The sequence below is a fragment of the Gobio gobio genome (assembly GCF_949357685.1).
Source record: "Gobio gobio genome assembly, chromosome: 17".
Taxonomy (NCBI): Eukaryota; Metazoa; Chordata; class Actinopteri; order Cypriniformes; family Gobionidae; genus Gobio; species Gobio gobio.
The window spans coordinates 34,187,324-34,201,965 of record NC_137110.1 but is presented as its reverse complement, the minus strand read 5'-3'; the positions used below and the strand labels follow the sequence as shown (position 1 = coordinate 34,201,965).

The following is a 14,642-nucleotide window of genomic DNA, read 5'->3' as shown; positions in this document are numbered from 1 at the left end:
AAAACTTGATTTTCATCACAGGGAGTCTTTAAAAAAACAATTTGGATGTTAAATAGAAGATTAAGTTGTTTAAGCTTATTTAAGGATTTTCCTCTCTCACTACAGCTCCTGTTTTCTGCCGCTTGCACCCTCTGCTGATGTGAAAGATGAGTTTGTGTGGTAGAAAGGCACTGACACTCCTCAGCAGTGTGTTTGCCGTGTGTAGTCTGGGGCTGCTGGGTATTGCCGTCAGCACTGACTACTGGCTCTACCTGGAAGAGGGGGTCATCCTACCTCTCAATCAAAGCACTGAAATTCGTATGTCTCTCCATTCAGGGCTCTGGAGGGTCTGTTTTCTTGCAGGTAAGTTTGTGTGTGTGTGTGTGTGTGTGTGTGTGTGTGTGTGTGTGTGTGTGTGTGTGTGTGTGTGTGTGTGTGTGTGTGTGTGTGTGTGTGTGTGTGTGTGTGTGTGTGTGCTTCCTTAGTGATATTGTTGCATATTAGAGTTGTATGGTGTACATTAGTTATATGGTTAAATAGATAATAAATGTAATTGTTGTTTGTAAAAAAGAATATTCCACTGTAGCAGTTGACCCTCTGTTCACTGTTCAACTGGTTTATGTAATGTTTGCAAGATATTAGGAGAAAAGGTTATTTTGATTTGATATTCCAGGAATATCAAAGGGAAACATGACTCATTTACATATGTAAGCTTGGTTCGCTGAATAAGGAATGATACACTGCATCAGTATCTCACAGTATGGGAATCAACCATACTGTTTGGCTATGAACCAATCACATGTCACCAATGAACCAATCACATGTCAAAGACAACGTTTGCACTCATGTTTCGTATCTGAAAAGTATTTATTAAATCCTCATCTTAAAGTAAATTCTGCTTGCATCCAGAGCCTCCTTGTAAACCTCATCATCTTAACACAAACAAATCATGGTGTCAAAGTGAACGAATTATATGAACAAGCAGTGCCGGTCGTCCCTACATGCAAACTACGCAAGGTAAACTATACCCCCACTAGGGGGCCCACTTTTTCAAAGATGATTTAAGCAGCATATCACTATATAATATATACATATTTTTTATAACATGCCAATAAAAATGAGATTCAACTGTAAAAAATAATTTCAGCTGTGAAAATGTCCCAGGGTTCATGCAGTGTAACGGGCCAGCAGTTATAGCAGGCCCGTCGCCAAGGTACAGCATTGTGTGATGGTTTGTGTCCAGGAGGCTGAAGTAGGGCTGGAGAAGTTCAGGCAGTTTAGGGAGCTGGGGAGGTGCAGGCAGTTCAGGGAGCCAGGGAGGTGCAGGCAGTTCAGGGAGCCAGGGAGGTGCAAACAGTTCAGGGGGCCAGGGAGGTACCAATGTGAGGGAGCCAGGGAGGTGCCGGTAGATCAGGGAGCCATGGAGGTGCTGACAGTTCAAGGAGCCATGGAGGCGCCGGCAGTTCAAGGAGCCAGGGAGGATCGGCCTCTGTGGATTTACCACAGGAGCTTAGCTCGGCCTCTATGGCCGGGGATGTTAAGCCAACCCCAAATTTTCTTGGGAGGAGCTATGGAGTTTTAAACTGGAGCAGACTCTGGAGCGGGCTCAGGGACTGGAGCAGATTCAGGGGCTTGAGCCGATACTGGAGTAGACTCAGACAAGAGCGTGCTCTGGTACAGCGTCCTCCAGACTCTGGGATTTCTCTCACTGGAACGGACTTAAGGGGAATTCTCTCACTGGAACGGACTCTAGAATTTCTCTCACTGGAATGGACACAGGAATTTCTCTCACTGGAATGGACACTGGTATTTTTCTTACTGGAATGGACGTGAGAATTTCTCTCACTGGAACGGACTGTGTGGACTGTAGCTGAGTGGTGATGGCGTCTTTCACTGTAAAAAAACGCGGTCTCTGTAGTCTGCGTAAGCTCCACAAATTGCAACCAAAACAAACGTCGGCAGTCTGGACAACGAAGCATAACAAACAGTGCTCCAGCCAATAGCCGACAAGAATGATTTGGGGGTCTTGTCTTGACTGCTCACGTTTGTTTTGGTTGCAGATTGTGGAGCTTACGCGGACTACAGAGACCGCGTTTTTTTACAGTGTGTTCAGGGGACAGGCAGCTAGCGGATAGCGAGGAGATGTTTACTGTATGTGACAAAAAAAATGTTTCGGCCTAAAAAACGCGTAACATCGCTTAGAGCACCTTTAATATAATACTCAGGTATAACATGAGAACTCAGAATCAGGCAAACACAACCACTTAACATAGACGTAAAACATTAAACAATCCAAGACAAGGAACTGACTGAAACTGAGGGCTTAAATACATTAGGGCAAATAAAGGAGCTGATGGGTTAATTGACGGGGGACAGATGAATAAGATGAACCAATGAAACACATGGTAAAACTGACGTAATTTTGTTCTCGAAGCCCTGGGAGTGAGAACTTTTTTCTCTGTTCTTGCAGAGTATGTAGCGGCCTTAAAGCTTGGTACATACTCTGCAAGAACAAAGAAATGTGTTTGTTTTCTGCAGGTGGCAAGAACAAGAACAAAGTTTGTTCTGGCCAGTACATTGCATACTTCACGAGAAAAGCAGGTGCCGAACATCTCTGTTTCTCCGCATCAACCCCGTCCACTTTAAAATTCTGACCAATCACACAATAGTTCTCTGACACCCACAAGAAAAAAGTTCTGCTCAGATGATGTGTTGAGAATGAGCTGTGAGAACTCCCAAACCAGGGCTCCAAGAACAAAATTACGTCATTTTGTTCTCGCAGCCCTGGGAGCGAGAACTTTTTTTTCTGTTCTTGCGGAGTATGTAGCGGCCTTAAGTCTCACTTTCTGAAAGAGCCAATCAGTGATTGGTAAATTCATTGCGTCGTCACTATGGCTACCATTAGAAGCTCCGGTTGCTTTAGAAACTGTCAGTGTTCTGAGACACGCTTAGGACTGCACATGCTTATTTGCTTTTTTTTATAGCTATTTCAGCATAAGAAATCACATTTATGATACAGTTGTTGTCAGAGTCCATTGATGATTTCAAATATGAAATTCAATTGTAAGCTTGGTGAACAGTTTTGTAAAAGTTGATGTTTCCCCATTCAAAGAGATGGGAGCTGTACTTGCATGACTGAAATAGCTGTCCGAGAGGCGTTTCAAAGATGGCTGCAAATTGAAATGACTTGCCTGGAAAGGACTAAGATAGAATCCAGACTTCCAGAGTTTGACTGAAAGATCAAGTCACAGGCAAAAACCAAGCTCCTGATTACCATGGTTTTATGGTTTCTATCACAAAAACAATATTAGGTACTAATACTAATAATAAACTATATTTGTAATGGAAAACATTTTAAACACTGTTGTACGTCGGTTCCTCCTGTATATTGCATTGGATGGTGTATGAGCGAGGCTCCTTGTTCACCTCTTTTACTGTGACTAGATGCTCGTATCCTTTCGGGGTTTGCTTCCTGACAACTTGTCCCTCTACCAATGGCTGCAGTGGGCGACTTGATGTGTCGTAGTATCGCTTTTGGGTCATCCTCTTATTAAAAAGCTGTGCACTGACTTGCTGGGCAAGTTTTGGGGCAGGCTCCAACAGTCTAGAATTAATAGGAATGGCTGACCGTGTCTGTCGTGACAATAGGCGTTGTGCAGGGGAGCCCAAAGTTGGGTCTCTGGGAATGTTTCTCAGGTTCAGGCGATTAAGGAATACGTCCGTGCCATCTCTGTGAGATTTCTCCATCAGCTGTTTTGCACTGCGAACCGCTCTTTCTGCAAGGCCATTCGACTGTGGGAACTCTGGACTACTGGTGACATGGATGAAGTCCCACTGTTTGGCAAAGTCTCTGAATCGCTGACTTGTGTACTGTCTAGCATTATCAGAAATGAGTGTGTGAGGTGTGCCATGTGCAGCAAAATGTCTCTTTAGTTTCATGATTACAGCTGAGGATGTAATGTCGCGGAGAAGGTCGATCTCATACCATCCCGAGTATGAGTCCACAAGCACTAGATAATTTTGGCCACGCCACTCAAACATGTCTGTTGCCACAGTAGATCAAGGCAGGTCTGGAACTGGGTGTGGTTTTAGTGGTTCTTTCTGTTGATGTGGCTTTGTGCTGTTGCAGACCGAGCATGAGAGGAGTTCCGCTGTAATATCAGCCGTCATCGTTGGCCAGAAGACGATACCTCTTGCTCTGTGCTTGGTAGCGTCCAGCCCAGGGTGGCCTCTGTGGACTATGCCGATATATTCTTTCTGCAATGAGCGAGGGATGACTGTTTTGTGGCCTTTCATCACTATTCCATTTTCCACAGCCAGCTCATCTCTGTAGGGAAAGTATGGACGTACAGTGGGCCACACGCTATGTTCTTTAACTGGCCAACCTCGTTGAATTACTGCGCAAAGAGTCTGCAACACCTCATCCTCCGCCGTATGCTTTCTAAGTTCAAGGCGAGCTGTGGAAATGTAATTGACGGACATGACCTCAAACGAGTCATTTTCAGTGTCTGGAGAGACTACTGTGTTTGGAGCTCGAGATAGGGTGTCTGCAAGATACATGAGCTTACCCTTCTTGTACACCAGAGTGATGTTGTAGCACTGTAACCTGAGCACCATTCTCTGTAGTCGAGCAGGAGCTGTGTGGATTGGTTTCTTCAGAATGCTCACCAGGGGCTGGTGGTCCGTCTCAATGAGTGTGGGTTTCCCGTACACATAGTCTCTGAACTTAGTACAAGCAAATACGACTGCTAGCAGCTCCTTTTCAATCTGAGCATACCGTGTCTCTGTGTCTATGAGTGTGCGAGACGCATACGCAACTGGTTTGCCTTCCTGCATGCATGCAGCAACAAGCCCCAAGCATGAGGCATCACAGGTAAGCGTAACTGGCTTCTTTACATCATAATATGATAAGACAGGTTGGGTGGACAAACACGACTTGAGGGTGTCAAATGCTTGTTGGTGCTGCTGGTACCAACACCATACTGTCTCTTTATGTGTCAGCTTTCTGAGGGGCGCAGCAATGTCGCTGAAGTTTGGGATAAATTTCCCCAGATAATTTGCCATTCCCAGGAAACGCTGTAATTCAGGGACATCCTTGGGGGCTGGCATCTCCAAGATTGCTTTTGTTTTGGAAGAATCTGCTTTTAGGCCCTTGCTTGTAAAGATATGGCCCACATAGCTGACTTAGTCCAGGCGAAATTTGCATTTAACAGGGTTTAGCTTGAGCTTGATCTCGCATGCTCTGTTCAACACCCTTTTCAGATTAATATCATGTTCCGCAGCATTACGACCTCCGATGATGATGTCGTCGACAATAATTGCACAGGGGTACCCTGAAAACAACTGCTTCATTGAGCGCTGGAAAACTTCGCTTGCAGAGTTTATGCCAAAGGGCATACAAAGAAATCTATAGCGCCCAAATGGAGTGCTGAATGTGGTCATCATGGAGGACTTGTGGTCGAGACGAATCTGCAGAAAGAGTTCTTTGCGTCCAGCACCGAAAATACAGTTGCTCCTGACATCTGAGATGCTACTTCCTCTACGCTGCGCATAGGGTGATGGGGTCTTTTTAAGGCAGAGTTAAGATCTTTTGGATTGATACACAGCCTGATTTCTTGTCTGTCCTTTTTGTGTGTTACCACCATGGACGAGACCCAATCCGTTGGCTCTGAGACTGTCGTTATGACTCCAAGGCTCTGCATGCGGTCCAGTTCTGCTTTGAAACGGTTTTGCATTGCCAGAGGAATACGGTGAGCAGGGCGAACTACTGGCTGTATACTGGGGTCTACTGTCATGGAGTATGTGATTGGAAGTTCTCCGAGCTCGTCTGTAAACAAGTCTTTGTACTCGTTAAGAACGTCTTCAGTGCCGCCCTCCATACTGACATGATGCACGTCCGGGCTGATTGTAACAATTCCCATGTCGAGGCATGCACAAAATCCTAACAGCGTTTGGACATCTTGATCCACCAAGAAGAATGAAAGTGAATGATTTTGCCCATTTAGGCCACACTGCAATGAGACCAAGCCTTTCGTTTCGATTTTACTTCCACCATAGGCTACAAGGTTGGGTGTCTTTGATTGCTTCACTGGCCATTCATTGCAAGTAATTTGTCCGAAAGTCTTTTGTGACATTACGTTGCATTTTGCTACGGTGTCAACTTTCACCTCAATTGGAGCTTTGTTTATGTGTAAAGTGACAAATCCCTCTTCCAATTCTGGCATGTGTGGGTTAACAGCATTAACGCACTTGTCAAATTCAATGGCATCGACATAAAATGTGTCATCATGGTGAGGGGGTTTGTCTACTTTGAGTTCATGTACTGCTTTCCTGTAGTTAAATTTCTTCTGACTGAATTGACTACGCGCTTTGCAACATTTCTTGTAATGATTCATTTTCTTGCTGTTATGACACTGTTGTCCGAAAGCTGGGCATTTCTCTTTCTTTGCTGCATGATTATTTCCACAATTTCTACAATTGGTTATGGTTGGTGAATCATTTTGTTCGGTTCTTTGATTATGTCTAGTGTGTTGGCGCCTCCTACTGGAAAATGGCTGTATTGCATCCACATTAGTTGCAGTCTGTGGCATAGCCAACGTTTTGTTATTCTCCTCTGTCATTTCATGTATGCGACAAATTGAGATGGCTTTGGTTAGAGTTAAATCACTGCTCTTAACAGTGCTTTCCTTAGGCCATCATTGTTGATGCCACATACTATCCTATCACAGATCAGCTCGTCTGTCAGTTCTCCAAAATGACAACTTTTAGCTTTAATCCTGAGATCACTGATGAATGCCTAAATGGTCTCACCTTGTTTCTGGCTTCTAGAGTGGAACTTGTGTCTCTCCATTCTTTTATTTTGCTGTGAGTTGCATATTTCACGAAATTTCCTCTTCAGACACTCCGGATCTTCCTTAGATTCGGCGGGAGTTAAGATCGCGCCATTCTCGCCCAGTTCACGCACCTCCGCTGCATAGACAAATGAATGCTCCCGTTCAATGGCTTCCGGCCCTGCGAAATTGAGGAGGATGTATGCCCTTGTCCGGGCAGGCTTATCATGGGGCTCTGCGCCGATGAAAATGTCATACTCTTGTTCGAAGATTCGCCAATTTTCTGCGATATTTCCATCAAAAGTGAGCGGTCCGGTCTTCGAAAACAGTCCGCCATACTCACACTGCGCGGTCTTGAGAAAACTTTCACGTGCAGTTCAGTTTCTGTTTTCTACAAAATTGGTTCACTCACAGGCAAAAAGTTCGCTCCGTCTTCTGACACCATGTTGTACGTCTCAAAAATAACGCAACAACTGCAACATGTGAACGCGATGGTATTTTATTAACGGAGTTATCCACAGAGCATATCACACATACGCATGACTCGCGTGCATACTTGGTACATGCGCACCAAAGGGGGGAAGGTCGTTCTTAAAGAGCCCAACACTTTTTTCAGAGTACATATTATAGTACACAAATCGCACTGTACTTAAGTACAGATAATTTATCACAATGATCTACAAACACTATAAAACAACCTCAATAAAAGTGACTTGTTTGCCCTGATATTACTCAATATTTAATGTAAGGCTAATGATAGTGATATTAACAATAAATTCCATGTCATATTTATACAGCTTTAGAAACTGCATGGAAATGTTAATAGTGGTGGTACTGTGTGTTAGCCTGGTCTTACCAGACTCTCGTACATTTCATTTGTACAGAGAGTCTGGCCACTCTCCATTGACAAGCGTTAACTTCCTTGAAGGTGGGTACTCTGTTGAAGTTTAAAACTATTGGATCTGCCCAGAGTCACTCTGGATCTGCCATAACCAATTGCTAACGTTTGGTTGTGACGTATGTCATGTGCTGTTCGCCTCTGTTTCTCACATGGAAGTCGTAAAAATAACTGTGCAGATTGTGCACGCCACCTCAGTAATAAAACCTAAAACTTGTGCATTCGGATTGTGCTTTATTCACAGAGTTTTGTCATCGGGAACGCGCTGCTCACGGGGTCCGTAACATGATTGTATGCTGTAAATAAAATGTCATATGCTTGGTATGATAAGAATAAATACTGCCGTAAATAACAACCCAATTCAAATGTTTACGTGCTTTTCTTCTTTTTTATTTTTTGAGCGGTGATGAAATATATTGCTCTTGTAAATACTTGCCAGCATTTAAAGAAATACAAGTCTTGAAATACATCCAAATTACAGCGAAGCGCAACCGAACGGTGCTCTGCAGTGGTCAAAAAGGATATAAACAGTGAATTTTGAAGTGATATATTCTTGAAAACTCAGAGATGTGGATTTGAAGAGCAATTAAATGACCACACGATCTTGGTGTTTGTCTAAAACAGTAGGTAATTCGGTGGGGGATATTTACGCGGGTGGTGGGAGACGGACGGCAATAAAATCACTGACTGGCCGCTGTAAATGATGACAATACCTTCTGACCCCACGAGAAACAATTACTGTCTGAATAGGGCTACAGCCAACTCCTTCACCACTAACGGTGCAACCTAGAAAATCAAACTTTTCCCGAACCCTGTGGGGAGGAGGGCCACAACATCATGGCCACCAACAAAACTCACCAAAGATTGTTCTTGCTCCGGCTTTAACTTCTGGATATTCGGCAGCGGTGCCGCAATAGAATGAATGTCTTCGCTCGCATCTTTCTCCGCCGCCATTTCTGAACTACAACTCAAACATCGTTCTCAGCCACTCCCTCTGTTCGCTGATTGAACCAGTAAAAATTTGTATGGTGAAAACCTAAGTATATACCACAGTCCCAGACGGAGTACTGAAGGAAAACGAAAATTGAGCAGAAGTTCGTAGGAGGACGGAGCCAAGCTAACTGTGTGAACTGAAAAGCTTGAAATTACCGTTGTGTATTGTTTACCTCCACACTTCAGTTTACAAGGAGCTATTCGATCTGGTTTCAGCTGGGTTCACCACAGAGCCTTTAATGTTCAAATATCATGTTGCGCTTGTCAAATTCAAATGTGACTAGCGACCAAGGGGGTAATCCAGCCCCCGGAAACCGTACCTCCCATAGGCGCGGCCATTGCTAACCAAGCCATCACCTGCTGTTAGCATCCCACTGATCCCATTCATTTTGGCCTCACTTTGACAGTGAATATCTTTACATCTGAGGTGTTTAAAGACTCCATTCGTCCATTGTTTATTTCTAAACAAACACGACAATGTATAAAAGGCTCCATTACCTTGTATCTTACACTATCGCCCCGTTGAAGCTGTTTTTGTAAAATATAGGCTAACGATTGCGTCATAACCACACGACTGTGTCGTGCTGCTTAGCAAATTACCGTATAGACCCAAGGAGAAGCTCGTAGGCAATCTTTTACTGTTTGTGAGGCAACCGGGGGGACGTGGAGGCATAAAGGCAGATAGCGATGTTGCAGATCCTGCTTCATTCATCAAAAGTTGCTCATGCTCACCCTCTCTGTCTCTGCAAGATTCTGGGATTCAGATTTCACTTTGCACAACTACTAGAAGACTTGCTACTGTCGGACAGGTTGCTCACATCACATCTACGTCGTCAAGCTCAGTCTAAGGCTGCGCAGTACGCTCAGCCATCAGGAAGTGAGTGCTTCTATCTGACTTCAATTCTCTCCGTTGATGTCTATGAGGTCACTCTGTCCATTTCTTTTACTGTCTATGCCAGCGACTTGCGCTGGTTATTGCTTCAATAGAGTGACGAAAGCATCAAGCGAGTTTCTCAGAACTGTGTGAGAAACAGTCCAGCTGCTCACGCGCTGCGACTGCTGGATACGCGCATGGTTTAATCAGGTAGTACCGTTAGAGATTCTTATTATTGGGAGATGAGAGGGTCTGTGTCTGTGCTCTGTGGCTCTTACAATTGGAAAAAGTATAACAGCTTACTTGGATTACGTGAGGCACATCAGCCTATTGTATAATGGCAGTGATGTCAGTGGCCAGCGTTCAGAGTTTTATGACAGTCAGTTACAGTTTATGTTTCTTGTGGATTAGCATGTTCATCTTGTGAATAATGTTCTATGTTTGGTATATTATATCGCTAGCAAACGTAGGACTGTAATGTTTGTGGAATGTGCTTTACTGAGCGGAAAAAAGAGCGCAGATTGTTTTATTAGATGCAGCATAAAAGCACATTTAAGATTAGATTTGAATCTTCATTAAAAAACAGCTTTATTGGGCATACAGTAGTGATACTAGTCACTAAAAATGTGATTGTAATTTAATTGTTGAAATCTGGAAGCCAAAGAAAGAATACATTTATTTATGAAAATCTTTATATTTTGTTTACCTTCATTCATTAAAAAGTGTTATATCATTAATAGGCATACACAGCAGTCATAAATCAATCAAGTACAATCTACAAATAGTTCCCAACGAGTGTATTGTTTAGTGTAAAACATGTTGAAGATTAGCAAAGAGGCTGTCGATTCATTAAATGATAAGCTATTTCCTCACAAATGCTGTTTATTCAGCGTAGTTGAGCGTTGCCTAACCCATTGATATCCATTAAAAAACGTCCGCTTCTCTCCTTCCCTGTGTACCATCAAAGCGTGTTTTTTGGCTAAAGGTTGCTGGCTTGCCTTCCAGTGGCTTTGGAACTATTTCATCGCTTGGCTTTTGGTCTTTGTTTCTCAGGTGCTCCACTAAATAACAACGCTTAATATGCGGGGTCATGGTGGGGTTTTGGTGATCAGCCCACCGAGAAAAGTTCAGGTGCTCCCAATGGTCAATCTACTCTACAGCCAATCACAGGCCTATTATTAATGCGGCCTTGCCTTGGAGGATGCCATATTGTGCCCCAAACCTAAGACAACAGATCAGCTCTGGATGGGATCTCCCAAGGAGGCTCCTCCAGGAGAAATACCAGAAATGCATACAAGTCCAAGATAGAATAATAGAGGACATTGCGCTTTTTCACTCAAAGTGAACAGATCCACCTCTGCCTTGCCAAGCTACTGCCAGGTTAGACTGATGTCTAGTCTGATGTCTGATGGTGGAATTCTGGTCCTTAGTCTGTACCTTGAGAGGAAATCCATTCTTAGAGTTTCCACTCCACCTCACAAATGCACAAAAACTAGATATTGTTGCTGTCACAAACTTCTTGGACTGTACTAAAATCAGCAAGTCCTCCACACACGCTCCGGAGTATGAAATAAGCCAGAGCAGAATGCATTTAATAAATGTGAGAGGTACTAAGGCGAGGCTGCATGATTCTGCATGATTGGGCAGAGGGGATAGTTTGCCACAATTGATGTGAAAGATGCTTATTTCCACATTGACCATTAAGAGACAAAGGAAGTTTCTCAGGTTCAGGGCAAAGTGTACAAATCTAGAGTCAGCATGGATCATTATGGAGATCCTAGAAGAATGGGAAAAGAAAAATTCTATTTTTTCATTCTCAAACATAGGGCCCTATCTTGCACCCAGCGCAATTGACTTTGTACACCGACGCATGTGTCATTCCTATTTTGCACCCGCGCAAAGCGCGCTTTTCCCTCCACAGAAGCACGTCGCTAAACTAGTGAATGAACTTGCGCTACCTGGGTGGTTCAGCGCAAAAAAAGGAGGCGTGTTCCGGCGCAAACAATCCCTGGTGCTATTTTGCTGTTCCATTAAACAATTGCGCCACTGACCAGAAAAAACCTAGTCTAAAGTCAGTGGCGCGTTGCGCGTTGTTCATTATGCTATTTTAAGGGCGCATGCTTGACCATAATGTATAGCGTGCACAACGCGCATACACTTTGCTCATGTAATCTACACAGATGCAACAGTTATTTTTGCAAATCATAAATTGTTACACTAAAAAATATTAACACATGAGATGACGGAAATCATTGTGGTGTGCCACGAAGATGTGAAAAAATAGGCATAAATCTAGCTTACAAATTATTCAGGCTAATTGTAGTCTAATAATTAAGGAGACCTGTTTGCCCAATAGTGGCAACTTCTGGCAAGACATATATGTATATAAGGACATCTAACAAATTGGTTTGTCCGTCAAGAACCAGGAAAAAAAATCGGTGAGGGTGGACGCAGCGATGTCCTCTGCTGGCGTCAGGTCCTGAGTAGAGGCAGATCCACCTCCCGTTACACGGCCCGATTGATGCTGGCAAGCTTGGACTTTCCCCGTCTTCTGATGTCATTGTAGCGCTTGCGGCACTGGTGCGACGTCCTGGGGATGCCAGCTGATGAAACAATTGTGGCTATTTCCTCCCACGCCTGTTTAACCGACGCTATTTTGGGTGGGTTTCTCCCATCCCCATACAACACAACTTCTCTGTCTTTCACTGCTCTTACAAGCACATCAGTCTCCTCGGCTGTGAACCGCTCCTGGCGTGCGCCTGGTAAATACGCCATAATAATAGCAATCCATAATGGAACTTGCGCACCTGCTTTTACAGGGAATGTTGGATGACGCTCTGAGGTTGGTTACGCCCAAACCACACCTATGAATAATGAAGCTACTTCAGACCAACCCATTTTAGATTTGCGCCGGGCGCAAGAGCCATTTATCCCGCCGGGAAAATAGCAACAGCGCCGAGACCCGCCCATAAAGTTACTTGCGCTTCGCGCTTTGACACTGGCGTTTCAGATCGTTAAAATAGGGCCCATAGTCTCAAACTCAACATTGCTTTGTGTAGTGCCTCTGCAATCACAGAAACAGAGTCACGAGGAGTGGATTTTCACAAAAAGAAAGCGAGATTAATACAATACACTTTCATTTTAAAATTCTCCTAATAATTTTTAAGTGCAGCACAAGTGTGATGAAAGGCCAAACACTTGATATACTTACTGTGTGTGTCCTCGCTTGTAATAAAATGAAGACACGATGGCACAATCCCTTCCTAAAGAGAAGAAATCTGAAGAATAATGGTGCTATGGTGGTGTCAGCGCCATCAGCCAGACAATCGTCTTCAAACAATCATCACACCTGGGTTTACCCATGAAAGGGTACCACAGAACTACAAACTAAGAGTCCACATAACAAAAGCACACAGACACAGAACATGAGTGAATGGCCTTTTTTGTAATAAATGTTAATGGAAAAAAAGAAAACAAAAATTACTTTTCAATTGTTTACTCACTCTCATGCTGTTCTAAAGCCATAGGACTTTTTTTGATTGGCGAAACACAAAATGCGTTCATTTAACAATTATCTGGTTTGGTGAATTCAGTTCAATGGCAGATGTTACGAACCCCGCATTAAATATGTTCGTTAGAAAAGGGGAACACAACATAAAAGGACACGCGAGACCAAAGAAAGCCTTTTTATAATTTATTAAATCTCACACGTGTCGCATCAGGCAACTGGGAGGACGATTCCAACCCCAACAAAATAAATAAACTAATTAACAAACACACAAATCGAACAACACCAAAAGAAACACAGAAAAAAGATACGCAAACACAACTCAAACACAGCTTCAGCTATCAGCCAGACGGTCGCACATCAAGCTCTTCCAATTGCAGCTCGTAATCAGCATGGAGCTAGGTAGACATCAAATAACTTCTCAAGGGTGCTCAGCACTTCTACAAACTCAGTGACTAAAATGGTCGGGCGAATGGAATAAGATGGAAGTAGCACGATCAGCCAGCAACACGGTTACTCTCCCTCCGTCCTATATTCAATTCTCAGCGTCATTACCAAATCGGCAGCAGGTTTTCAGGGGTGGAGCTTATCTCGGAAGAAAAGAAAACCAAAATCAATACCAAAAATTACACAACAGAACCCAAGCAAAATACTCATAATAAGACTATTAATAATTCCAATAATAATAAATAATAAAGATGATAATATTGTTAATAGTAGAGCATCGATCGTAACACAGAACATACAGGTTAATGCACGTGAACATGAACGTGTTTTGCTTCAAATTAAATCCTTATCTGTGTGATTCTCTGTACATATTAATTAAATTTATTATCTCCTTCTGTGTTCCACAGAAGAAAAACTTGTTCTTTAATTATTTGTCTAAAGCCTCAGATGATTTATTCAGTGATCATTCATTTACTTTCTGCTGTCTCCTGTAAACTCTAGTCTGGTTTCCAGTCAAGTCAAGTCAAGTCAACTTTATTTATATAGCGCTTTTAACAATGTAGATTGTTTCAAAGCAGCTTTACAGTGTTAAACAGGAAAATAATGCAGCATAATTTTATTCAGCTGTATAGCCATTCTGGAAAAAAACGCTGATGTCATCAGTTCATTTCAATTATCATACAGTGACAGTGTGGGCTTAGATAAATAATTCGATAAGTAATTTAGTTTAAATGGTTAATTTAGTTTATTAATTAGATTTATTTCGATGTTTAGTTGAAAAATTGAGTGTCCCCAGTCCTTTTCTCTAACTAATCTTTCAATGCTGCACAGTCTTGCATTGCAGATCCTGTACCTCTTTTTTTGTACCTGTACCACAGTAATTAACTCTGCAGTGCCTTTACCTCACAAATAGCTAGTGTTGTAGTACTCGAGACGGTCTTAAAGGGGTGGTAAAACACATTTTTTTGAAGGCTTGATTGTGTTTGTGGGGTGCACTGTAACATGTGTTCATGCTTCGTTTTTAAAAAAATTGCATTATTTTTCATATATTTGACCTTTATTCTACACTGCTCTGTCCCTCCTTGTAAAACGGTCTGATGGTTTCCGGGTTGT

At 43.0% G+C, this 14,642-nt stretch overlaps 1 protein-coding gene across 1 annotated transcript in view; it reads left to right on the top strand.

The window, feature by feature from the left end:
- The window catches only part of cacng5a (calcium channel, voltage-dependent, gamma subunit 5a), a 114,185-nt gene that overhangs the window by 60,138 nt on the left and 39,405 nt on the right, over positions 1–14,642 (top strand). Inside the window, exon 2 of the mRNA XM_079840999.1 lies at positions 106–342. Coding sequence (XP_079697125.1) covers positions 147–342 — 196 coding nt within the window. The 5' untranslated portion in view covers positions 106–146. The remainder of the gene's footprint in view (positions 1–105; positions 343–14,642) is intronic.